The sequence below is a fragment of the Sesamum indicum genome, linkage group LG12 (genome assembly GCF_000512975.1).
Source record: "Sesamum indicum cultivar Zhongzhi No. 13 linkage group LG12, S_indicum_v1.0, whole genome shotgun sequence".
Lineage (NCBI taxonomy): Eukaryota > Viridiplantae > Streptophyta > Magnoliopsida > Lamiales > Pedaliaceae > Sesamum > Sesamum indicum.
Window position 1 is genome coordinate 6,071,443 of NC_026156.1, and position 26,374 is coordinate 6,097,816.

A 26,374-nucleotide genomic window follows, 5' to 3' on the forward strand; every position below is an offset into this window, starting at 1 on the left:
ATATATATATAGACCAACTACTACTCCTGTTCACGTATGTACATGATCATGTGTAGAATATTGGCGGTCTGTTTGTGCATGTTATAGCTCGTTTGGATAGTCATATATAGAAGTTGTGTGTGTCAGTGTGTTTATTTCAGTTAAATCTTGTCGCCTCATGCTTGTGATCATATAGTAAATATGTCTGTATATTTAATATTGTAATTGCCTCTGGCTGTAAAGTAATCAGCACTACTGTTGAGTTCCATAAATGTAATGTTTAATTTGTTTGAAACATGGTAGCTGCATGCAGCTGTAATCGTGGAGGATTCCGGGGGTACTAACTTACTCACTCTCCGGCCCGTTGTGGCCGACAAAGTTGATGTTGCAGTTCCCCCAGAAAAGTAAAATGCTTCGTACCGCATGCAAACTCCGCCCCTTTTTCTTCAATATTTGTAAATTTGCAAGGGAAATTAAACAACTCATCATCTACCCTAATTTCATACAAAAGTACGTACCTACTCATTCTTGCTTATTTTTTCAAGAATTTAATTATTCCTCTCATATATATTGATGTATGTAAAGGAAAAAAATTTAATTTAATTAATTATAGGTATATACGTACTTAAATTGGAATTCATTATCATGAGAATATATATATATATATATAGAAGGAATTGATCGGAGAATTGCAATGTATATACCGAATATAAATGAATGAGGAATTAAGTAAAATTAAGGAAATTTCTGGACAAAAAAAAAAAAAGTGCAACACCAAAATTAATACTAACTATAGATGTCAAAGTCAAATTCAAAAGGACCCAGAAATTGACATATCACATCATATATATATATATATATATATTGACAGCATATATATATATATTTTGTAACAAATGGTAATTAATGACACCGTTTCACCAATTTTTCATAAAGAAAAAAATGTCCATCAACCGATAAAATAATTAACTCATTTAATTTTTTAAATCATTAATTGATAAATTATTTTTTTCTTCTTTTTTTATTTTAATGTAATGTAATGATTTATATATTTTATTTTTATTTATACTATTATTTCTAATATATTTTAAAATATATAAAAAATTTATTCATTATATGCAAGTAAGAATGACATGCCACAACGAGTAGTATATATATATATATAATCCAGGTCAGTTGGACCCATAAGAATTTTAGATTCGTTAAATCATGCTAAGTGTTGCTTAATTATTATTAATTAGTCCACCAGACACCAAATTACGAATTAAATTTATGTTTAATGGATATAAATTTTCAGAATTGATTCAAATTTCTGGATAATCACAAATCTAAGGTGAGATTGGACCTCCCACCTCTTAATTCTTCCCCTTAATTGGAGGTATTAATAATTAGTTATGGTGGTATTAAAAATGAAGACAAGAAACAAATGATTAACAATTAATAATCTGCACAGATAGGAGTGGGTGAGACGAAAATGAAATCGGTCCCCGCAGACACGTTGACCTATAAAAACGGCATTCCATTTACATGGCCTGCTGTGGCCGTGGATGGTGGCGATCACCGATCTTACACTTGCAGGGGATGAAATAAAAAAAAAAAAAAAAAAAAATAAGGTAACAACTATTCAGGCATCTGAATATGAACCCAACAAAAGGAATGAATTAGCTACACTCAATTTTCTTCCCTTCTCTCTTAGCCCACAATTCCAAGTTAGCCCAAATAGATACAGGATCTATAATGATGTAGAGTTCTAGGTGAACAATCGATTGTTTGACCGAAACAACCAGCGACAACCATATGTACAACGCAGTACAGTGACCAAAAGCTCATACTTCAAGATTATAAACATGATTGGCACACTAGCAAAGAAAGCCAAAAGAGCAGTTGCAGCTACCAATCCATGTTCATAGGACAAGAGACATGTGCAGAACGCCACCATCATTGCCACGATTGAAATGAACAGAGCCCCCACTCCAATCACCAGCCAGAAGGGCAGCGAGTTGAGAAAATCCATCTCCGTGTATCGGGACGTCAGTATGGACAGGAACATCAACATTGAAGTCAAAGACGACAGAGTTGCTACTGCCTCCGATATGGGGAATACCATGAATACCTTGTCATTTTGTAGAATCGGAGCTCCGGTATTGTTGTTGTAGCCTCCCGGCACCGTGAAGGCCGTGGTGAAGACGACAGTCGCAATGAGCATGGTCACCAGCATGCACGATTTTGCCGTCTGCTTCATCAGTTTTTCTCCTTCTTTCATCAACTTTTCGTGCTCCTCCAGGAATATGTCGTAAGGTGTTTGGCCGGCATTGTTCTTCATGTCTCGGTACAAGGGTTGGACAATCTTTTCAACTTCCTGAACAATTAATATTAATTAATGTGATTCTGCATCACATGTAGTACAATTAAATTAATGATGAAGATGATATCTGAGAGAGAGTTAGGTTGATATGATATATATATAAATATACCTTGTACCATAGTACTTCTCGCTGCATCTGAAGAGCTGCCCCTGGAATAATACTTAACTGATTTTGAGGTGATAACTTGGCTGCTAAATGGAGCATGTTGTTTCCATCTTTATCAATGTATGTTGCTATCAGCTCCTTCACACCCACTAACTCATGCATCAAATTGAATACTCGCACGTACCGACGTAAAACCGCTATATGAAATATGCTATGTTTGGATTGGTTCACTTTATATAGGAAATCAGGATATCGGCGGATTAACTCTACCAAGAATTCATCGTTTCCTGATTCTGCTGCTACAAAGAACAATTTTGAAGTGTTTCCAACTATTTGTGCAGTTTCCACGTCTTCTTGGCTTATTACGCTGTCCCACAGATAGCCAAGCAATTTATGCGCATCACATTGTGCCGAGTTCTTGTGGGTCTTCAACTTCATGTAAGATAGTACTGGAATAATATAAGTACTTAACCAAGTTATAATTAATATATACATATATATATAGAGTCTAGAAAGAAATAAAAGATTAATTATATATATATAAAAAGGCATTTTTGCTTTTCTTTTTCCAATTACGTACTTGATTCTAGCATCAAGCTGATCAAAGTAGTCTTGCATATGTAGAAATGAATCGTGGCCAATATATGAATAATAATGGGATTGATGAGATGGAGAAGTAGTAATTACTTGTTGTGGCAATATTGCTGGTGTCCCAAAGTCCTCCTTCACTGCTGCCACAAAATGCTGAAGGTTTCCGCGCAAGCACTTGCAACGGCGTTTCACCATTGCTGTCTTCAGTCACAGCTAATGTCTTATGTTGGTCCACAATACTCATAGCTAGACCTAAAAGATTCAATTAATAGAATCATGAATTAATTTGTATAATTCAAGTTTACCTTAATCTTTCTAATGAAGTGTAGCTAGCTAATTAATTGGATGTGGTGTGTAGCTAGCTAGTAGTACCGTAAAGTCCTGAGTCGATAGCTGTTGTGAGGAGAGCAACTTGGTGGTCTGTGGACCAAAATTCAAAAGCTGGTAATGAAAAAAGATAGTGGGCCATTTCAGAGTGAGCTTGTAGTACTGCCATGTAAAGTGGGGTAACCCCTTCAAACCCACTAATTGTTGGTAATTTAGGGTTCTTTTGGACCAATAATTTAGCAATATCAACATGTCCAGCCGCAGCAGCAAAACAAAGCGCAGTGCTCCCCTTGTTATTCTGAATTTCCAGGTCACACCCTTCCATTCTATGCAGTAAATTAGCAACAAAAGAGGCATGACCCTCCAGAGCAGCTACATGCAACGCTGTTTCTCCTCCTTCCGTGATGCTAGCTTTAGCCAAGCTGCCATCCTCACTCAGCAATTTTTCAGCAGCTTCCCAGTCGCCCTTTAATGCAGCTTTGTGCAGCGGCACGTGCTGGCTAAAATATTTTTCACCTATTCATTATTTGGGCAGTCAAGAATTCAAGTAGAATTTAAGAGGTACGAGTACCATAGAAAAGAAAAGTAAATTATTTATTAAATCATCAAATTTGGGAACCTGTGATTTTAATGTTGTGGACAAGGGTTACAGTTAGTAGATTGTCAATGGACGGACAATAATCAAACTCAAAAATCTATTATTTGAATGTTATCATTCAAACTTGATACTCTACGTTTGATCCAAAATTAAAATCCATGCCCATGAAAAAAAATATTTTGAGGATGAATTGAGTCTAATTAGATCCTAAAATACTTGTGGATAGAATAAAATTTAATATTCCAAAACTTTTACCATCTAGTTAGTAACGGTCTGAAAGTTTGAACAAAAGAGGAGTTGACTGGCATTAGAAATATTGTGTGGAAGTGGAAGGAGAAGGTTGCTTTGTCCATATTTCTTCCATTTTTATTTTCATTATTCTCCCCCACACCAACTGCTCCCTTATAAATAATCTTTCTAATTCTTATTTATTTTTTTGGTAGGTATATAATCTTTTTAAAATACCTGTCTTAATTACAAATATTTTTTTTTTGGGTTTGACGTCGTCCACAAGACATAATATTTGACGAAATGTTTTATGCAGACATCATATATATATATATATATATATATTGTAATGTTATGAGTCGATCATTTAAAAAAAATAAAATTAAACTATGATAGTTTTATTCATCTATTTATTGGGCCCTGATTTTCTCTATCATTACCAATCCAAAAATAAAAGCAGTACTTTGCATAATTCTAATTTTTCTGAAATATTGAAGTTAAGTTCTTTAATTATTTAAAAATTTTAGTTTTTCTCTCTTAGACAATGTTTTTTAAAAAAAATAAAAGAAAAAGAAAAAAATTACTTAGACGTTAATGTTACAGAAAAAAATATTAATTGATGCAGGAAATTAAAAGTAATTAATGTATAAATTATTAATGAGTATTAGTAGTGAAAGAGTTTAGGGCAGAATGTTTATCTCAACTTAGGAGTGGAGGATGATGGTTGACTTGAAGTCTTTTAGTCAATTATATATACATATAATCATGAGAAGAAGGGAAATAAAGGTGATGAGGTGCATGTCTCTGTCTCACCATACGGACAAAACACCTACATCTCCAATAATTAGCAACCCCTAATTATATGTTGTAATATTTATGATGATGAGTTTAGGAAATTAATAAAAAAAGGTTATTTTCCAAAGAAAAAGCAAAAGAGGGTATAAAATTTTGATCATTCTCCACAACTAATATTAGATGAAAGAATTAATAATATGATGCCCCTTTTATAATTAGAGGGAAAAAAATAAATAATAATAATAATAATGATTAAGATGTAATTACTTACAAGCAGGTGAAGAATAAACAATGAATCTCCCGCTCTGCATATTCTCATCTTTCCATTTGGATTGCCCCATTCCCATTATAACTGGTGAATTCCTTCACAATATTAGATAGAGAAATGAATGCATGTGTTGTTGGATGAATATGGATATGGGAGAAAGAGAAACTGAAAACTCTTGAGTATTACCTTGATGATGCCAAGTAAGAATAAGCAAAGAAGAAAGAGAGGCTCTCACTGCTGCCAACAACTTGCTACTCCACTCCACACAAATATATAAACATAGGACACCCACTACTGATAGCTACCATGCCCCTTTTTGTCCTTTTTACTCAAATCTTCACCTAACTTTCCTTTCCTTTGATATTTTTATACACATTCATTTTTATTTTTTAATAGCCCTATACCAAGATTTAAATAATAATTGAATGAACCACCAAATGAGTAGCATTCACTAACTTATGACCCTATTCTTTTTCTAAAGTTGAGTCGCTACCAAATTTTGATTTTTCTATAAAACATTGACTCTTGTATGCAGCAGCCAGCCATACGAGGAGACTCAAGAGTCAAATGGGCTCATATAAATATAAATATAAATATAAACAACAGTCAATGGCGTCCACATGAATTGGGCCAGTGTTGTAGAGTATTGGGCTCCTTCAGTCCAAACAAGATGCTGCTTGGGCTAAAAGAGGCTGTCTGACGCGTCATACAAAAACAAAACTTACTCAATGCTCCTCATCTCACACATACTACTGCTACAGTCTTCTCCGCGTAGCAAGTGGCGGTGCTTCCGTCATCATCATCATCACCACCAGTTCGCCACCTCCTTTTCCTCTTCTCTTTCTCCTTTCCTCCCTTGGGATCTAATTCTACTGAAATTCTTTTCCTTAAACAAACTAGACCTACCCACTTCTTTACTATGGATCTCGCGCCCGAACAGCTCCAATTCTTGAGCATTCCCGATGTTCTCAAGGAATCTATTTCCATTCCCAAACAATCCCCCAAAACCTTCTACCTCATTACCCTAACCCTAATTTTCCCCCTTTCCTTCGCCATCTTAGCCCACTCACTCTTCACCCACCCCATCCTAGCTCAGCTCCAAACCGATCCTGCTGCCTCTTCCTCCGATTGGTCCAAGCTCCTCATTTTCCAGTTTTTTTACCTCATATTCCTCTTCGCTTTCTCCCTCCTGTCCACCGCCGCCGTCGTTTTCACCGTCGCCTCTCTGTATACATCCAAACCCGTTTCTTTCTCCTCCACGATCTCGGCCATCCCCAGCGTTTTTAAGCGCCTTTTCATCACTTTTCTATGGGTTTCTCTGTTGATGGTTGTATACAACATCGTCTTCTTGGGGTTTCTTGTCCTTCTTATCATTGCCGTGGACACCCAGAATCTTGTCTTGTTTTTCTTCTCCCTGGTGGTGGTTTTCGTGTTGTTTCTGGGAGTACATGTTTTTATAAGCGCATTGTGGCATCTTGCCAGTGTTGTGTCTGTTCTTGAGCCTGTCTATGGTTTTGCTGCTATGAAGAAGAGCTATGAATTGTTGAAGGGGAAGACCCGCATGGGTTTCTTTATCGTTTTTGGTTACCTGGCCATTTGCGGAGTGATCAATGGGCTTTTTGGTTCGATTGTGGTGCACGGAGGGGAGGATTATGGAGTTTTGACGAGAATTGTAGTCGGTGGTTTCCTCGTTGGTGTTTTGGTGATCGTGAATTTGGTCGGGCTGCTAGTGCAAAGTGTGTTTTACTATGTTTGCAAGAGTTACCATAATCAAGGCATTGATAAGAGTGCGCTCTATGATCATCTTGGTGGATATCTTGGGGAATACGTGCCTCTTAAGAGCAGCATTCAGATGGAAAATCTGGATGTCTGATGCTGAGTCATGGGCAACTGCTGGTAAATTCTTAGAAGGCAAAAATGTAAAATAGAGGTTTGTTTCAGTTTGATTCTCTTGGTATGACTTGCCAAAATATCTAGTTATTCAAAATCATTTTGACTGTTATGCCATGACATTTGATAATATTGAATTTCTCATACTGAGTGGCTATACCTTTCATGTGCATTACGTTCCTTTTTCTGTCATTTTTTGTTGTATGGATGCATTTTTCTTTGGGATAATTGGTGGCTTACCTCTGTAGAGTGTGGTGACTATAAGAGTAATTCTCCGTTTACCTTCTTATCATAGTTGGATATTGATAGTTGAAGTGATGAAATTTTGTGTATATATTTGTCAACCAATCTGATCTGTTTGGTAAATTAGGATATAGTCGATGGAGCATGAAAAATTGGCACAAGATATATATATATATATATAAACAAAAATGGTTATAATTGTGTGCACCCGGGTAAGAATTGTAACTAGGAGCTGAAGGAACGTTCATCAAGTTATCCATGGGTGGTGTGACAAATGTTCGTATGGGCTTATGCTGCCAAACTTGGTTGCTATACCGCAATGCAGGATGGTTCATCTTAGTGGAAAATTCAACTAACCTGTCTTTTCGTTGGATAAAAAAATGGAGGGACCCAAAGTATGGTAAGGTTGTTCAAAATTTTGTAGAATCTTTCCCCAAAAAACTGCTAGAGGGAAGATCTAATAGATGAAAGTTATTATGACCTGAGCTGTTATTTCTCTGCTAAAGATGCAGCTGGCAGAAGTACATAGCTGGCGGGATATGACTCCATCGAAAATTGTAGTCACTGGAGCTCATATTTTTCGGCTAAGGACTGAATGGCCCAAAACTTTTTGGGTTAGCGCCATTTTTATCGTTTACTAGATTGTTTAGCCAATTTTTAATCTAAAACCTTCTTATTGAGATTTTTAAGTTTATCAATTGGGAATGTAGTTTGCAATTTGTATGGTATAAGGTTGGTAATAGTGACATGGATCGGTACTTGGTAGTGAAGCGTCGGTACATGTGACAACAAGTAAAGTGCAAAATGTAGCAGAAAGTGAATAACAATCAAACTGCATACAAGGTGCAGGTTGCATACAATGACAAGATATTAGGATATAACAAATAGAACCCTTGTAAAGAACCAAGTAAATTCTAAGAATACAATTGTTTCTAGGAAGAGAAGAACTTGAGCCTTTTTATTTTCAGTAAAGGCTATGCTTACTTTGGCGAAACAGGAACTTGGACCAATATGCTGAGCGGATCGTGTCAATCCATAACTTAATGTGCAGTCCTGCAAATAGAGTAATAAGTAAAATGCAGGCAGAAACTGCAATCCATTTGAGAACCAACGTCTCTTCCTCATGGAAGAGCAAAAAGAAGGTGGTTGTGAAAGCAAAGACCACACCAACAATAGAGGTGAAGAGTGCTGTGAGGCCGAACATCAATTTCGTTGGTAATGAGACAAGGAAATCATCTTCTTGATAACGTGAAGTTAGGATGGATAAGAACATTATGATAGAAGCTGTTGAGCAAAATAATGCGACTGCATTAGATACTGCAAAAACTGTGAACCACGTCCTCTTCTTAAGTATCGGCATCCCTGTATCACCGTTATTTCCTCCTGGTAGGGTAAATGCAGCAGCGAATGCCACTGTTGCAATTAAAGTTGCCACGATCATGCAATTATTGGCTGTTTCCTTCATCCATGTCTCCCCCTTTGTCAACAACGGTTCATGCTCCTTGGAAAACAATTGTCTTGGTCGTAACCCTTGTCTATTTCTTATCTCAAGACATGAAGGTGGTACAACCTTCTCCACTTCCTGCAGCAATAATATAGTCAACAGTACTAAAGGGCTGATCAGAACCTTCCTTAGGAGAATTTATACAAGTTGATGGCATTTTATTTTTAATCATTGGAAACAAAAGATTGTACAGCCAGGGAAGCAGGTATGACTAACTTCCTCCCTCCCCCTCATTTCTCACCTTAAACCACAAGAGCTCTCTTTGCATTTGAAGAGCTGCACCAGATACAATTTTCAATCTCTCCGGAGTTGCTAATTTCCCCGCTAAATGCATAATGTTGTTATGATTATCATCCACAGATATTGCAATCAACTCTTTCATGGATCCTATCTGGTGAATGAGACTAAATACATTCTCTTGCCGATGCAAAACAGCTGTATGGAATATATAGTGTTTGTTGCAATCAAGTTTCCATATGAGATCTGGATCACTGCAAGTAAGCATGGTTATTAACCCAACATTTCCTACTTTAGCGGCTTCATGAAGAATTGGAGGCTCTTCAAGTAGCTTAAGCACATCAGCTCTTTCCATTCTTTGCATCTGAGCCCACAGCCTCTCAGCCACTAACCGAGCTCTTTTTCGCACTAAAGGTTGCTCAAAAATCCATTTAAATCCTAAGATGAATGGGTAATTTGACATCAATGCATGCTTTTGATAATGAAGTACCTCAATCTAAAGTTAATCATTATTGTCTAGGATTGATATTACTTTTCATGTTGTATGTTCTGATATTTTCAGGTATTAATTAGTAAGCTAAAGTGTAGACGGTATCTAGTTAAATGCTTCTGTTGATGCAAGTATCATGAAAGATCTTGGGCCTAGATGCATTTGTTTGATGGAGAAATGAGTGACAATATTTCTACTGTGCTCACGTGAAAGAAGTGGGACAGCAGCAAACATGGTATTGAAACTTTCTGTTATTGCTTCTTGACTTGCACTGATTTCTGATATATCCTGTACGGTCAACTCGTGCAAGGCGGTTCCTTTATTCTTGGTTGTATCAGGAGAATCATTCTCTCCTAGTATAACTGTCGTGGTTCTCATTGTTGCCAATGTCCCATCATTGATCTTGTTCAATATATCTAATGCTGTATCTGCAACATGAAGCTTAGATGTGTTGTTATGAATAAGAGGTAGGCACTGGAGCATTTAGTTGGACTAAACTCGTATTATGGTAGTCTATGATCGAAAATGAGTAGATTGAAACTGTACCATGCATGTTATTGCGAATTGTAGCTATGAGAAGATCAAACCACTCGGTGATTGATAGATCTTTAACATGAGTGAATTTGTAAAGGTATGAAACCATGTCCTTATTTCCGAGCGAAGCTGCAATGTAGAGGGGCTTCATTTCATTGTTGCCTGGGCAGTTGATAAGATTCTCATTCTTTTCCCGCATAACAGCAGCAATTTCTACTATTCCTGTTGCAGCTGCATAGCAAAATGCGGTGTATCCATACTTGTTCTTTGACAGCAGGTCACCTTCAGCCATCCTACCAACAAGTTGTCGTACGAATTTTGTGTGACTGGTGGCAGCAGCCATATGAAGAGCTGTATCACCGCTTTCTGTTATCTGAGCGGAAGCTAAATTCGGATTCCTCTGCAGAAGGACTGCAGCAGCTTGCCAGTCGCCTTTCATTGCCGCTTGATACATTAATGTATAGCATAGTGAACGCTGTCCTGATTCGTTACCTGCTCCAATGAATGTTTGTTTTCTCCGAGACATTATTGGGACGTACTGGGCAATGAAATGGTTGTTATGGTGTAGAAACACACACACATACATATATATAATGCAAAAATTAATTGAGGCAACCCTATAGTTTTCTTTTTATGTTTAATTCTTTTACTTTGGAACAATGTTTTAAGTTTGGTGTAGTATGAGAATCACTCATGTAATTGGGCTCATTTTTTTTTCCTTTTGCATGCATTTCTTTTAATATTTTAATCCGCAACACTATACTAAGTATTTGAATAAAATTAAAAATCATAATCTATTTCAGCTGACATTGATATTTCCTGTCCAAAATTTTATCAAGTGGGGGGTGCAGTTGTAACTGAACTAGTTCAAGTAGGGATGTAGTAATTGAGTAGGATTGGGAGGAAACAGAGTTTACTTATAAGTAAGCCTGATATTATTAGCACACAATAAGAGTGTGAACTAATTAAATATTTGAGGCAGGATGTCAAACAAACATGTCTTTCCACTCGGACCAAAACCAAAAGAAATATTGACTAGTCCAGAAACATCATCGTGTACTCATGTTCGAGAAACAGAAGAAATTAAAAGAAAAAATTACCTTTGGGTTGGGGAGTTTGATTTTGATTATGTTGTGGTGTGGTGGTGGGTGAATCCTGGGCGATGGGGTAGACCGCTGGCAGTGGTTCTGATTCATCCGCAAATTGGGATGCTACAGAATGGAGGCTGCTATCACCGTCATTCTTATCTTTACTGCTTCCTTCCCGCTTCTTCTTATCGCCAATTTGGGTATGCCATCGGCTCTTCTGCACTCGAATTTTGCGTGGCATCCTAACTTACCTCTTCATTAATCCCGGCCTCTGCTTCGGTGGAATATGTGTGTCTGTTTGAATTATCAAGAATTAATAAAGCAGTTGAGGCAATGAAAGGTGGTTGAGTAGATATGCTGCAGAATACAGAGATCTCAATACACTCTGCTTTGCCTTTCTATGAGAAACATCTGCTGTTTAATGTGTTTTCATTATAACATCTTATGCGTTTGGAGTTAAGGAATGATTCTCTGAAAAATATTCATTCCCATTTGTAGCAAAGTTGGATCTATTTTTTTACATGCTTGACTCACTTAATTGCTTCCAAGGATACACCCAAATCCTAAATTAGGATGTAGATTTGCAAGTTGAAAATATGTCTTGTCAAATTAATTAAATCACCATTTTGAGAAAATCAAAACAAGATATATATATATATATATATATTTATTTGACAAAATAAATCCAAACACAGCCAAGAAATTAATTCATGGTATTGGTAGGACAGGCAGAGTCATTAGTTTTTGTACATGATTGATAAAATAGCAACCAACTAACTGCAATAATTACTGTAATATTAATTAATGCGACACCACACCAGCCTGTATTTCCGTACCAAGGACTGACGAGGTTGTATACATTAAATAAATTGATTTGTCGTCATTTAGACATGCAAAATATCATATGTAATATTATGAAGTGAGAAGGGGTGGCTTAGCTCACTCAATGAGTGGACCTTGTTAGTTTGGGATTGTGAGTGAGATAAATGGTGCTTGCTTACTGGCTTTATATAACGCTGTCATACTCAAATATATGTTTTGATTCATTTGTAGGGATTTTTGTATGATATAATAATATTGAAAATTCATAAATACTTTTAATTTTATAATTGAAAAAATTAAATATTATATATATATATATATATCCTAATTGAAACTTGTATCAAAAAAGAATCCCACATACACCATCAACAATAAATAATGAAAGGTATAGGTTACCTAATATAATAAAACAAACCATTCCATTCAATGAAAGTCAAAAAAAAGACAATCAGCTTGACTAAAATGACGCAGATTACGCACCGCACATACTTTATCTTTATTGCAAAATATCTGCTATTTCTTTCTCGTTATGTATTTCCATGCCCAAACCCAAAATATATCTGCTGTTTTCCACTTAATTAAGCATTAATATTTGACAGAAATTTATCATTTTCACCTTAATCAATTCCTTAATTCAACATTTAATACGCATTTTACCTATAATTATTATTTTGCACCAAAAATAATTATTTATATGCATTAATTTGTTGAAAAATTATGATATATATTAATAAGACTAGATTATATTTAAGTTGCAAAACTAAGTTTATGTGTGCAAGTTTGAGTAGAAGGTAAATTAACATTAAACAACCTTAATAATTGGTCAATAAATACACAAAGACGTTTGTGTGTGTGGAGTATCCATTGCCATTCCTCCTCCCTAAAATTATTCCAGCATGAGCTTTTCTAGTTTCAGAGGAGGCGGCGTCGCCCTCAAACTGATGAAACCGCCGCCGCTCTCTACTTGTTTATCTTTATCCCTCCTCCCCACCTGTTGGAATATTAGTCCCATTCTTCGCCTGCCTATTAAAATGCATTCCACGTCTGAAGACGGGGGTTCGTCTTCCTGCTATTCATCTGGGAGTCAAGATTTTCTAGGGCCGCTGCACCATCAGATCAAAGGCCACCAAAGTGATCATAGGGAAGAGGCGGAGGTTAAGATGAGTAAGGTGGTGACGCTCACTGTCTGTTGCCCACATTGCCAAAACAAATTCAATGTGCTTGCACCTGCTGGACCTGTTAGCCCATCATCAGATGATCATCATCATCACACATCAAAGCGCACTAATACTCCAACATCCTCCAACTCAACCAAGAAACGCAGACGTTGAAATATATAAAATCCAATCAAATCTTCTTTCTCCTGTTGGAATATTAATTTTCTGACTATATATATATATATATATATATGTGTGTGTGTGTGTGTTTGTAGTTTGGTTGGTTGAGAAAATTTAGAAATGTATTTTAGGTTACTTATTGTCAGCTTTAACAGAGTATAATTTAATTCAAGAAATATTATGCAATGAATGGTTTGCATGCGCGTCATTTTAACTAATTATAATATATATATATATATATATATATTCCCTTGCTTTGATCTTGTGAAAATTATAATGTGTCAACTAATTTGTAGTTAGGATCATATATATATATATAGCTTGGATATTTGGGGCGATGTTTTATCAGTGATCTCTAATCAATATTCATATTAGAGTGCAAATTCTAATTCAATATTTGAGAGTCTCTCAGTCTTCTAGCTAGGTTGGGACCTGGGAAGTAATTTAACAAACAATATTCCAGGGAATTTATAAGTACATCTCATTCATAATTCGTTTTTATTGTTTACGTCAAACTTTAATTTAGAACCTTGTCAGTGGGATTTCTAAGTGTATCAATTGGGAACTAATCTAGTTAATTTACAATATATATGAGGTTAATTAATAGTTAACTGTGACATGCATGCCTTGCTAGCTAGCTATTTGGTAGTGGATGATTCGCACATGTTCAGACAAGGAATGGGCAGAATTACTGTAACAGGAAGCAGAAACTGAATTGTATATATACCCAGTGAAGGTTACAAAGGGAGGGTGACTTCAAGATTTAACGATAACACTACGTACCCTTGTAAGGAACCAATTACATACAAGCATGGAGGTGGATCAATAATTTCTAGGAAGAAAAGACTTGTGGCATCTTATTTTTCAGTAAAGGGTATGCTTACTTTTGCCAAACAGGAACCTGGACCGATATGCTGAGCATATCGTGTCAATCCATAACTGAATGTGCAGACCTGCAAATAGAGTGATAAGGTAAACACAGGCAGAAACAGCTATCCATTTGAGAACCGATGTCTTTTCCTCATGGAAGAGCAAAAAGAAGGTGGTTGTGAAAGCAATGACCATGCCAACAATAGATGTGAAGAGTGTGGCGAGCCCGAATATCAATTTCGTTGGTAAAGAGACGAGGAAATCGTCTTCTTGGTAACGCGAGGTTAGGATGGACAAGAACATTATGATTGAAGCTGTTGAGCTAAACAACGCTACCCCATTAGATACAGCGAAAAATGTGAAGTATGTTTTCTTCATAAGTATCGGCATCCCTGTATCGCTATTATTTCCTCCTGGTAGGGTAAATGCAGCAGCAAATGCCACTGTGGCAATTAAAGCTGCCACGATCATGCAATTATTTGCTGTATCCTTCATCCATGTTTCCCCCTTTATCAACAATGATTTATGCTCCAGCGAAAATAATTCTCTTGGTCGTAACCCTTCTCCGTTTCTCATCTCAAGACATGAAGGTGGCACAACCTTCTCCACTTCCTGCAGCAATTAATAGTCTGAAGAGTTCCAAAGGACTAGAGAACTATTCTAGGAGAAAATATTCAGGTTTAGGGGATGCTAATAGTAATCATAAGAAATAAAGGATTGACCAGCCAGGGGAGCAGAGAATGGGAAAGTTCTCCTCCCTTCACTCTTACCTTAAACCACAAGAGCTCTCTTTGCATTTGAAGAGCTGCGCCAGATACAGTCTTCAATCTGTCGGGGGGTGCTAATTTCCCAGCTAAATGCATAATGTTGTTACAATTATTATCTAAAGATATTGCAATCAATTCTTTCATGGATCCTATCTGATGAATGAGGCTAAATACATTCTCTTGTCGATGTAAAACAGCCGTATGGAATATATAGTGTTTGTTGCTGTCAATTTTCCATATAAGATCAGGATCACTGCGAGTGAGCATGGTTATAAACACAACATTACCTACTTTGGCAGCTTCATGGAGAATTGGAGGCTCTTCGAGCAGCTCAAACGCATTACCCCCTTCTGATCGTTGCAACTCTGCCCACAGCCTCTCAGCCACTAACCAAGCTCTTTTTCTCACTAAAGGTCGGTCAAAAATCTTTTTATATCCTAAGATGAAATGATTAGTCGTGACATCAGTGCATGTTTTTTTTTCCTCAATCTAAAAGTAATTAAATATTGTCTAGGTTTGGTATTACTTTTTATGTTGTATTTGCTTACATTTTCAGGCATTCATAGGCTGAATTGTGGATGCAAGTATCACGGAAAAGCTTGGGTGTGGATGCAATTGTCTGATGGAGAAAAATAAATATTTCTGTGGCACTTACGTGAAAGAAGTGGGACTGTAGCAAATGTCTTAAGGAAGGTCTCCAATATTGCTTCTTGCCTCGCATTGATGTCTGATAAATCCTGTTCAGCTAACTTGTGTAAGGCAGTTCCTTCATTCTTGGTGGTACTAGGATAACCATTTTTTCCCTTTACAACTGATGTTATTGTCCTTGTTGCGAGAGATCTATTTGATGTGCCATCACTATTCTTGTTCAATATATCTAATGCTATATCTGCAGTAAGAAGCTTAGATATTGTTATTATTAGTAAGAATATACAGGTAGACACTGGAGTGTTTAATCAGACTAAACTCTTTATTATGCTAGTGTATAATTGAAAGTCAGTAGATCAAAGACATACCATGCATGTTATTGCGTAGTGTGGCTATGAGAAGATGAAACCATTCGTCGATTGATAGATCTTGAACACGTGTGAATTGGTAAAGATATGAAACCATATCCCTGTTTCCAAGCAAAGCTGCAATATAAATGGGTTTCATTTCGTTGTTACCTGAGTTGGTGATCAGATTCTCATTCTTTTCCATCATTACAGCAGCAATTTCTACTATCCCTGAAGCAGCTGCATAGCTAAATGCGGTATGCCCATGCACATTCTTAGACAATAAATCATTTGCACTCATGTGATTAACCAGTTCCTGTACAAACTTGGTGCGTTTGGTGGCAGCAGCCACGTGAAGGGCTGTATCACCTCTTTGTGTAATCTGTTCGGTAGCTAAATTTGGATGCGTCTCCAAAAGAAGCGCAGCAGCTTGCCAGTCACCTCTGAGAGCAGCTTGATACATCAGTGCACAGCATAGTGAACGCCTTTCTGATCTTTTCCCTGTTGAAAATTGAAATTGATGATTGTTTTTTCTCTGATGAATTTACCAGTGTATGTAATCTCCAATTACCTTGGGAAGTTGGACCATTACCTTCCCCTCCAGGTTGTGGCCTAGTTGGTGGTGATTTGTCAGCAACTGGGACGTCGACCACATCTCCTGATGTATGGTGCACATGGGAGGCTCCAGTTATTTGAACAGATGATTCACCAGCGGTGGTAGCAGAGCTGCAGTCATCGTCGAATTTCGATGCAGCTGAATGGAGGCTTCCATCACTATCAGTTCTACTGCTGCACTCAACATTCTTTTTAGATTTTCTGCTCCTCTGCAGTCGAAATTTGCGTGCCATTCTAAATAGCTCTGGCAACTTGTTGTCGCAGTTAATTTGTTGGACTGCTTATCCTGAGTTTGTATGCACTGTTTGAAAGAATATAATCATAAGGTAAAGCGGACAACTACAAGTGTTGAATACTCAGACGCCCGACCTATTCACAATCGAAATAGGGGGTGTGAAGACAATAGTTGGGAAATCAAGGAATTGAAAGAAGAAAGTATAGCAATGAAGGGAAATTAATATTGGGAGGTTAAGATGGTTGCTGAAAAACAAAACAGGGCAATTGGACCTGGATCCCCTCGAATACAATACAATTGTGTTCAAAATGATATGATTGAATTCCTTTTTTAATTATATAATAAAACTAATGAAGAAAATATTTGTCAGAAAATAATTCAAATCAAGCTCAAGGGGTAGCAGTAGGTAGTTGATGTTAACAGCTAATTCCACATGATGAAGAGTAAATTAGGGCAATGCGGTGAGGGGAATCCTACTTAATAAATCAAGCTTTGTCGCTTTTAAATTCATGTTGACTAGATTGGACAATACAGCGAATTCAGAGTGTCTGAAGGATTTTCATCCAACTTGCGATAGGTAATTCACCCACCGCTCGCTCTCGGTCCTAGTGAATTTGGTTCAAGAGATCCGATGCCGTCAACTACTTCATGTTTGTTAGAAGGCGTCGCAACACTGCTGCTGCTCATGAAATAGCTACAAATTCACTTCATTCTTGATTATCTATCTTTAGGATAATCACATTTATACCCACTTATTTGTATTTTAATTACATAATGCACCTCTGTCTTTTTCATAATTACACATACACCCATCATAACGACTCCCTTGTAAAAAGAGTCCAGGGCGAGAAGTTGTAAATCCCAAAGTAAAAAGGGTACAATTTTAGGTAAGAGGGTCGAGTTCCTCGAGATTGAAATCTAGAAGAAGAAATTACGAGACCACAACTTTGAATATATAATGCAGAACTAGAAAATAACTCAAAAGATGCAGGAAATGAGAAGGAAAAACTCTCTGAAATTTAATATCTTGCAAAACAAAAAATGTATGTCATAATACAAGTATTTATATGTACAAATGTTGTAACTACTTGTAATAAAACTAACAATAATGGATAAGAATATGAAACTGTCTAAAACCAGAAAAAAAAACTACCCTGCGGCTTCCAAATCTTCATCAGATGAAATCTTCAAACTCTCAACATCCCCCCACAAGTTGGACCTGGTTCGATAGCGAACAAGCCCAACTTGGTCAACAAACTCGTGAAGGCAGACATGGGCAACACCTTAGTAAAGAGATCAGCGGGCTGTAGCAAGCTCCGAACAAAAGAAGGGGCAATGAAACCTTCTTTATAAGTATCACAAACTAAGTGACAGTCCATTTCTATGTGTTTGGTTCGTTCGTGAAAAACAGGATTGGCCAGAATATGCAATGCCGCTTTGTTATCACAAAATAGATCAATAGGAAGAGAAGTAGACATACCGAGATCAATCAGAATATAAGAAATCCAACGCAGTTTGCAGACAGTAGAGCTAGACTACGATACTCAGCCTCAGCTGTTGACCGAGATACCGTACATTGATTCTTAGTTTTCCAAGAAATCAAAGCTGGTCCAAGAAATATACAAAAACCTGTAAGTGATTGTCTGGAATCTGGGCATGTCGCCCAACTGGCGTCGCAATAAGCCTTCAATGTTAGTGAGCTCTGTGAGGGAAAGAAGAGACCCTTTGATGGACAACTCTTAAGATAGGGAACTACATGCAGAACTGCTTGCCAGTGCGACTCGCACGGGTATGTTGAACCGAGTGTGAAATACCTGGACGAGTGAATCCAATATATAGTAGACGACCCACGAGGCGACGATATGAATCCAGCTTGGGAAGCGGATCATCTGAAGTAGATTGAAGTCACAAACCTTGTGGAAACGGTGTAGAAGCAGGTCGCGATTGACATAAACCTGTATCGCGAATAATGTCCATGACATACTTAGTCTGCGAGATATAGAGACCATCACTGCACCTAGCAATCTCCAACCCAAGAAAATACCGAGCGTCCCCAATATCTTTGATTGTGAATAAATTGTGAAGATAGGTCTTAACGGCCTGAATAGTTGAAATAGAAGGACTAGTGAGCAGTATATCATCCACATAGACCAACAACACAAGTGGTCCTGAAGAAGTATCCTTAATAAAAAGGCAGTGGTCGTGCACTGATCAACGAAATCCATAAGATGTAAGTCGAGAGGTGAATTCCACATTCCATTGACGAGATGCTTGCTTCAGTCCATATAGCGACCTGGTTAACTTACAAACCAAATGAGGTGCGACCTCATATCCTTCAGGGAGAGTCATATAAATGTCTTCGTCTAAGTGTTCATGTAGAAATGCATTATTGATGTCCAACTGCTGTATGGGCCATTCACGAGCTGCAGCAATGGCGAGAAAGAGTCGTACAGTCACAGTTTTGGCGACTGAAGAGAAAACGTCCCCATAGTCCACTCCTTCAACTTGGGTGAAACCTTTAGCGACCAAACGAGCCTTATAACGATCTACTGACTCGTCAGCTCGCAGTTTGGTTTTGTAGACCCATTTACATCCAATTGTCCTCTTCCCCTCGGGTAAGGTGGCCAGTTCCCAAATATTATTTTTCTCCAAGGCATCTAATTCAGATCGCATTGCATCTTTCCATTCCTGATGCACAACTGCCTCGGTGAACGACATAGGCTCCTCCAAAACAGACAGTGAAGCCACAAAAGACATATATGCAGAGGTAGTCTGAGATAGGGAGATAGAGGAGTTAGTGGATTTGGCATTACAGACGAAGTCATTGAGCCAGGTAGGTCGTTGTCTATTGCAAGCAGAACAACGTATAGAAATGAGGTAGGGGAGAGAGATTGAGTAGAGGATGATTGGGGAGTACTGGCAAGGATATCAGCATGGGGAGAAACTGTGGGAAGTGGATAGGAAGTTGAGGTCGCTTGCGAGCTCGTTTAAGGAAACTGATCTTCATAGAATTGAACATCCCTGGATGTAAAAGGTGAAGAGTTCTCGAGATCGTACAGTTTATAAGTCTTTTGAGTGGAGGCATATCCAATCATCACACATTTGCGAGCTCGAGACTCAAATTTATGTTTGTGAGGGCTAGTAATTGTGGCATAACATAGACAACCAAAAGAGCGAAGATGAGTATAGAAGGGTACAGTACCATAGAGAAGTTCAAAAGGAGTTTTCCACTGAAGTAGTTTGGAAGGAGTTCGGTTTATGAGGTAGGTCGCAGTGAAGATAGATTCCTCCCAGAACTTTGTAGGTAAAGAGGCTTTAAATAGTAGAGCTCGCGCAACATCGAGTAAATGGTGATGTTTGCGTTCAACTCTACCATTCTGTTGAGGAGTATAAGCACAAGAAGTTTAGTGAATTATCCCCAGAGTATGACGGAGATCGCGACAACTGCGATTTAAGAACTCAGATCCATTATTATATCGCATAATCTTTATAGATCGATTGAATTGAGTGTGTATGAGAGAAAAAAAAAAATCTTAAGAGTGAAAGCGACCTGACTCTTATGCTGTATAAGGTAGGTCCAGATACTGCAACTACAATCATCCATGATAGTCAGAAAATAGTTACAATTGGAAAGTGTGGGAATTCTGAAAAGTCCCCAAAGATCTACATGAATGAAGTCGAAAAGTGCAGCAGATCGTGTGTTATTGCAAAGAAAAGGAATTCGTGATTGCTTAGCTTTATGGCAAGTATCACAAGATAGAGATAATGAAACTTCATTCAAATGGAGCTTAGGAATTTTATTTAATATTGTTAAAGGTACATGACCTAGTCTATGATACAAAAAAGAGACATTACTGGCAGTAGAGTAAGAACTGGAAGCATTAAGATAGTGGGTCGTAGGTCGCTCTATAGAAGGAGAAAAGTACTCTTGTTTGACGACATACAAGTTCCTTGAAATAAATCCCACGACCAGATTTCTCCTAGTGACATGGTCCTGCAAGATACAACTTGTCTTAGTAAAGTGAAAATGATAAGAATTATTGCGACAAAATTGAGTAACAGAAAGCAAATTTACAGAGAAGGGGGGAATATAGAGAACATCTTGAAGAACGACCTCGGCATTAAGATGTACCTCACCAACATATGATGCATCTTTCTTTATTCCATCAGGCAAGATAATGGTATAAGTTTCTGAAGGTTTAGAGTAGGAATGGAATAAATCAAGGTCAGCACATATGTGGTTAGTGGCTCCAGTGTCTATAATTCAGTAACTCAGATCATTCATAGAGTGTTTAGAAATATTACCAGCAAAATCATTATCAGTGCATACAAAATTGGCAGAATTGTTAAGAGGGTCTGAATGCATCTCCTCCTTCTGCATGACTCTGACGAGATCGCTCATGAGTTCAGCGATCTTCTTGGTAGGAGCTCGTCCTCCAGCTATCTCCTTATCATCTATTGTTGTCCCTGCAAACCCTTTAACACCGGAACTATGCCTTTCGCTTTCTGTTGTCACTTAAAGTCTTATACCAGTCCGGGGTGCCATGAAGTTGAAAACAAGTTTTCTGAGTGTGTCCAGACTTATGACAGTGTGAACATGTCGCAGCTCGCTTGTCCACATGCGACCTCCTCCTACTTGGAAACGTGTTCGCAGATTCTCGCCTGTCATCCTTAAATGCAAGATGATACGTTGTATGACCAAAAGAGTCTGCTATATTACTGTGAATTAATCTTTATTTTTCAACAGTATATAGCATCGCAAAAGCTCGCTCCATATTAGGCAATGGATCTTGCATTAAAATTTGGCTTCTTTCCGCATCATAGACTTCATGAAGCCCCATAAGGAATTGCAGCAATTGGGTCGCTTCCTCCTTTGCTGTAATAGCTTTGTTAACTCCACAAGAACACTCCCCACATGTGCAACTCGGTGTGGGGGACAAACACAGCAACTCGCTCCACAGCTTCTTAAATTTTGTCATGTACGATGTCAGGGACATGTCTCCCTGAGCAATAAACGCAATCTCCCGTTGAAAAAGATATACCATAGGGCCATTGCTACGCCCATATCTGGCTTGAATTTCAAGCCACAATTCACGGGATGATGAGACATACATAAATCCTTCAACGATATCTCTGGAAATAGAGTTCCAGATCCAGGAGGTAGCCATCAAATCCACTCGCCTCCATTGTTCGAAATTCGTAGTACCAATCATGGGTCTAGGAAATGACCCATCAATGAAATCAAGTTTCATCTTGGTTCCAAGTGCAACATACACTGCCCGACTCCAGGGCAAAAAATTCGTGCCATCTAGTGGTGACGAAGATAAAGCCATACTTGAATGCTCCGAGGGATGCAAATATAAAGCATCCTTTTCCAATTGAATTAATTCCTGCGTATTATTGAGATCTGTCATGGCTCTGATACCATGTAAAATTAGAAAATAACTCAAAAGATGCAGGAAATGAGAAGGAAAAACTCTTTGAAATTTAATATGTTGCAATACAAAAAATATATGTCATAATACAAGTATTTATATGTACAAATGTTGTAACTACTTATAATAAAAGTAACAATAATGGATAAGAACATGAAACTGTCTAAAACCAAAAAAAAAAAACTACCCTGCGACCTCCAAATCTTCATCAGATAAAATCTCCAAACTCTCAACATACAAGGCTTGAAAAAAGGTAAAAGAACACGAGAGAAGGGTTGTCAACGTGGCTACGTGAAGAGGAAGGAAAAAAGACACCAAGGAGCTATCACTGCGTTCGAAGCCTAAGCTAAGCATGAGGCGAAAGATGAGTAAAATCACCAAAATAAGATTTACCAAGGGGATGTAATGATAAGAGAATCCTTTTTATTTAACTTGTACTCACATGGATGATGGATGTAGTTTGGACCTATTTCAAATCCACACTCAATATCACCCACCGCAGCCCATTTCAAAATCCAATGGAACCCAACATTCCAAGCATAACATCAATTTGTATTAAATAAGCATATCCTTCCGTAGCTGGCATAACATCAATTTATATTGGCATTTGTAGCAAACACGCAGCCACGTCTTTGCCTCATACCCGACCCGACCCAATAATTATCTTCCAAGCCGACGATGGGGCATGGGCCTCCCCAATTATTTAATAGCTTATGACTATGAATTATGTATATCATGAACGATATTCCTCCTCACTCCACCTCCAATATTCCTTGTCCCATCACACACACACACACACGCACACACTGTCTTATCATGCTTGAATGCCAATTGAACAACATATATAATAAATCGATACCATAGCTTCCCATGGGTAGGAATTTGTCCTTGGATATTCCCTTTCTTTGTGCTTTTCTTACACTTTGTCCTTTTCACATCAATTACGACAACTGTTTAAGTTTTATGTGAAAAAACCCAATGGATACGCACTGCGTATATAGTGTTTCAACTCTTGATAATTAACCATTAATCAACGCCTTTTTTTTTCTCCCTTCATTACATACTATTTATTAATCTCCATTTGACGTAATTAACGAATTGCTTAAATTTCTTAAGTTTAGTGAAATATTTAGGGACATAACTTATATAATAATTTGTTTAAAAATTTAACCTATTTATTTAATTTTACTATGTTTTCTTGGTTAGGTAAGTTGGCCGCTTTTTAATATTGACCCACAATCACATTCATTGGTTTTGAGGAAATTAATATTTTTTTTTTTATTCTATTAAGATATAATTAAAAATATTGATTCGATTATCAAAGAGGTTTTCTCACTTTCACAATACTCTTTTATTTATGTTTCACTATGATTTTAAATTTGAATTTACAATCTCACCAATGAGTCAAAACATCATAACCTAATCATTTCATAACGATGAGTGTCTAAAAAAAAAGATAAATTATAGCTATCTTTTTTAAATTTGACATAATTATAAATAAAATATAATTATATAGTCCTAAACCGTGAAGTGAAAATCATTATATTATTCTTGTTAAAGTTAAAAAAACATAACGTAGATAAAATAAATACTTGATATAACATATTAGTTCATAAAATATTTTTAAAAAGCTACAAAAATATATAAAACTATAGTATATAATTCAAAAAAATACTTTGATCTATTAAAAAAATTGAATAAAAACTTAAAAAAGCGGATTTTAAACTTAAAAAATATTTATAATTATAGGGAAGGTAAAAGAAATAAAGATGGGCATGTGGTCTTGAAGGGCGCCGGAAAACACGATACACGTGCGCACAGAGAGAGCAACAACTATGAAATCTTGTAATTTTGAAAGAAAAGTGAAGAGAAAAAGATTAATTAAAATAGAGAAAACGTCAGTACGATTCTCATAATTATATTATATTATATGCAACAAATCTTGATTCTTAAAGACAACCCACTTTCTGATATCTCAACTTTATTAATGATGGAGTACAAGGAATCATGCAACATAATTAATTTCATTAATTAAATAATTATAATATATATATTGCAAATCCCAATGTTTATATACTCTCTTTAATTTTAATTAGTCGCGTATTAATTTATTTTATGTACTTATGAGCATCGTTATATAGTTTAATATAAGCAAAAGTTTATTCCTTCAAATTAATTTATATACATATATATATATATATAATCAATTGGAGTAATTTTATACGTATGAAATCAACAAATACAGCGACTCGAGCAGGCTAGCTTTAATATATGTAATGTAGTTCTTCACGTGTGATTGCATTTGGATCCACATCTCCACTACCCAGTAGAGATTATTGTTTGATATTATACAAATAAACACAAGTGCCTTTTGTTATTTTGTTTTATTTTATTTTTTTTAAAAAAGTCTTGATGATAATTTTATTTTATTTCAAAATGCATAACGCATAAGGTAATAAATTATTTAGAACAGTAGAGTTGCAAACTTAATTTGTCTCAACAATAAATTAATTAGGTGTAAAAGGAAGGTCGATTTATGATGCAATGCCAAGTACATATATGTTATGTAATTAATAATTGGACCTTAAATTATCCATTTCGCATTTAATTAGATATTCATTTCAAATATAGTGGAAGTAAAATGATCAAATTGCAATTTCTCAAGTATTCAAAGTTTAAGATGCATTCCCTGGACATTAAATACTTGCGCCTATCAAATTTGTCAATGCCCAACATAATTACATCATTTCTTCAAATTGAAAATATCAACCATCACATGTTTATAAAATATTTCATTAGTCTTACTATGATCCTGGTGGACTATATATATTTTCTAATACTATCACTTTCAGTATATATATATATATATATATATATATATATGTATATATTGATCTAAGGATGATAATGAATAAAATAATTAGAATTTGCATCCTTGCATACCAAAAAGGAACTGAATAATGAAATAATTATAATAATTCGAACAAAGAAAAAAAATTTTATTGAGATTTATACGATTGACCCACACAACCTTCCCCCCACATCTTAGTAATCTTTTTACTTTATATTAATTCAGAATTATTGGGGGTGGGGTATGCTAATTTTGTCCGTATCATATTATTGTTAAGACAATTATACTTCTCTTTCTCGAGATTTGGTGTAATTACATATAATTTTTTTATAATTTAAAAAATTATATTTAATATTTTTAATGTTTGTTTTAGTTTAACAAATAAGTCCCCCTATTAATTAAAATTTACTGAATTAGCTAATATTAACAAAACACCTTAATGAAAATGTGATATTTACCCTTAATTGACTTAAAATTGACTTATTGCAGGTCAAACAATTATTTTTCGAACTAAATTTTCCTTATAACAATAAAGATATACCTCATCACATTTATTAACACATGAAAACGTATGAGGGTAATTTGATTATAAAAATATTTACTGACTTGCTATAAGTCAGTAATAAGTTAATTAGAGACAAATATAATCTTTTGTTTTTCTGATTAATTTTATTAATTTTAGCAAATTCAATGAATTTGACTAATGGAGGTACTTATTTGTTAAGCAAAAGCAAAACTCAGGAGTGTCAGATGTAATTTTTCATATTACAGGAGATCTACATATAATTATATCAAATTTTAGGGGATGGAAGTGTAATTATCCCTTCTTATTAATTCATAAACTAACATGATTCAAGCAGCCATCCGCCCTCCATTACAAAATCGGAGGGATATTAAAAGTTATACCATTAGGAAATAACCAGAACTTATCAAATTAAACACGCAACTCAAGATAATAACTTTCGATTTAAGGATTATTATTTTTTAGCAATGATTACATCCATATTTTAAAAAATTAAATAATTCAATTAATAGATCAATATACAATTTAATAAAAAAATACAATAAATGAAAATAATTAAAAAGAATAAAATAAATGACAAATAATTTAATGTGAAGTGATAATAGTAACACATCGGATTCATTCTATAAATCCAACCCCAGATTTAAGATTGATTTATGAGTCCAAAATAACTGCTAATGA

The 26,374-nt window shown here is 36.1% G+C and overlaps 5 protein-coding genes across 9 annotated transcripts; 1 reads left to right on the plus strand and 4 right to left on the minus strand.

The window, feature by feature from the left end:
- LOC105175951 (ankyrin repeat-containing protein At5g02620) lies at positions 1,455-5,573 on the minus strand. 3 transcript variants are annotated; one of them, XM_011098595.2, is made up of 6 exons: positions 5,444-5,573; positions 5,261-5,352; positions 3,414-3,884; positions 3,138-3,293; positions 2,454-2,899; positions 1,455-2,338 (listed from the first exon to the last, which is right to left on the minus strand). In XM_011098595.2, exons 2-6 carry the CDS (start codon positions 5,334-5,336, stop codon positions 1,730-1,732), a joined length of 1,758 nt encoding a protein of 585 aa, XP_011096897.1. In that variant the 5' UTR covers positions 5,337-5,352; positions 5,444-5,573; the 3' UTR covers positions 1,455-1,729. The 3 variants fall into 3 exon arrangements, with proteins under 3 accessions (XP_011096897.1, XP_020553896.1, XP_020553897.1); XM_020698237.1 differs by having other exon boundaries at positions 5,261-5,341; positions 5,444-5,571; XM_020698238.1 differs by having other exon boundaries at positions 1,456-2,338; positions 3,414-3,868; positions 5,261-5,341; positions 5,444-5,460.
- LOC105175883 lies at positions 5,980-7,306 on the plus strand. The gene has a single exon (XM_011098517.2). It carries the CDS (start codon positions 6,177-6,179, stop codon positions 7,128-7,130), a length of 954 nt encoding a protein of 317 aa, XP_011096819.1. The 5' UTR covers positions 5,980-6,176; the 3' UTR covers positions 7,131-7,306.
- LOC105175882 (ankyrin repeat-containing protein At5g02620-like) lies at positions 8,208-11,794 on the minus strand. Of its 2 annotated transcripts, none has more exons than XM_011098516.2 (5): positions 11,256-11,794; positions 10,168-10,647; positions 9,828-10,049; positions 9,136-9,569; positions 8,208-8,972 (listed from the first exon to the last, which is right to left on the minus strand). In XM_011098516.2, the coding sequence occupies exons 1-5, from the start codon at positions 11,482-11,484 to the stop codon at positions 8,355-8,357; spliced, it is 1,983 nt and encodes a 660-aa protein (XP_011096818.1). In that variant the 5' UTR covers positions 11,485-11,794; the 3' UTR covers positions 8,208-8,354. The 2 variants fall into 2 exon arrangements, with proteins under 2 accessions (XP_011096818.1, XP_020553898.1); XM_020698239.1 differs by having other exon boundaries at positions 10,168-10,693; positions 11,256-11,500.
- LOC105175952 (ankyrin repeat-containing protein At5g02620-like) lies at positions 13,936-17,155 on the minus strand. Of its 2 annotated transcripts, none has more exons than XM_020698279.1 (5): positions 16,606-17,155; positions 16,056-16,535; positions 15,695-15,928; positions 15,043-15,476; positions 13,936-14,884 (listed from the first exon to the last, which is right to left on the minus strand). In XM_020698279.1, the coding sequence occupies exons 1-5, from the start codon at positions 16,880-16,882 to the stop codon at positions 14,267-14,269; spliced, it is 2,043 nt and encodes a 680-aa protein (XP_020553938.1). In that variant the 5' UTR covers positions 16,883-17,155; the 3' UTR covers positions 13,936-14,266. The 2 variants fall into 2 exon arrangements, with proteins under 2 accessions (XP_020553938.1, XP_011096899.1); XM_011098597.2 differs by having other exon boundaries at positions 13,939-14,884; positions 16,627-17,155.
- LOC110013016 lies at positions 21,618-22,217 on the minus strand. Its single transcript, XM_020698428.1, has one exon. It carries the CDS (start codon positions 22,215-22,217, stop codon positions 21,618-21,620), a length of 600 nt encoding a protein of 199 aa, XP_020554087.1.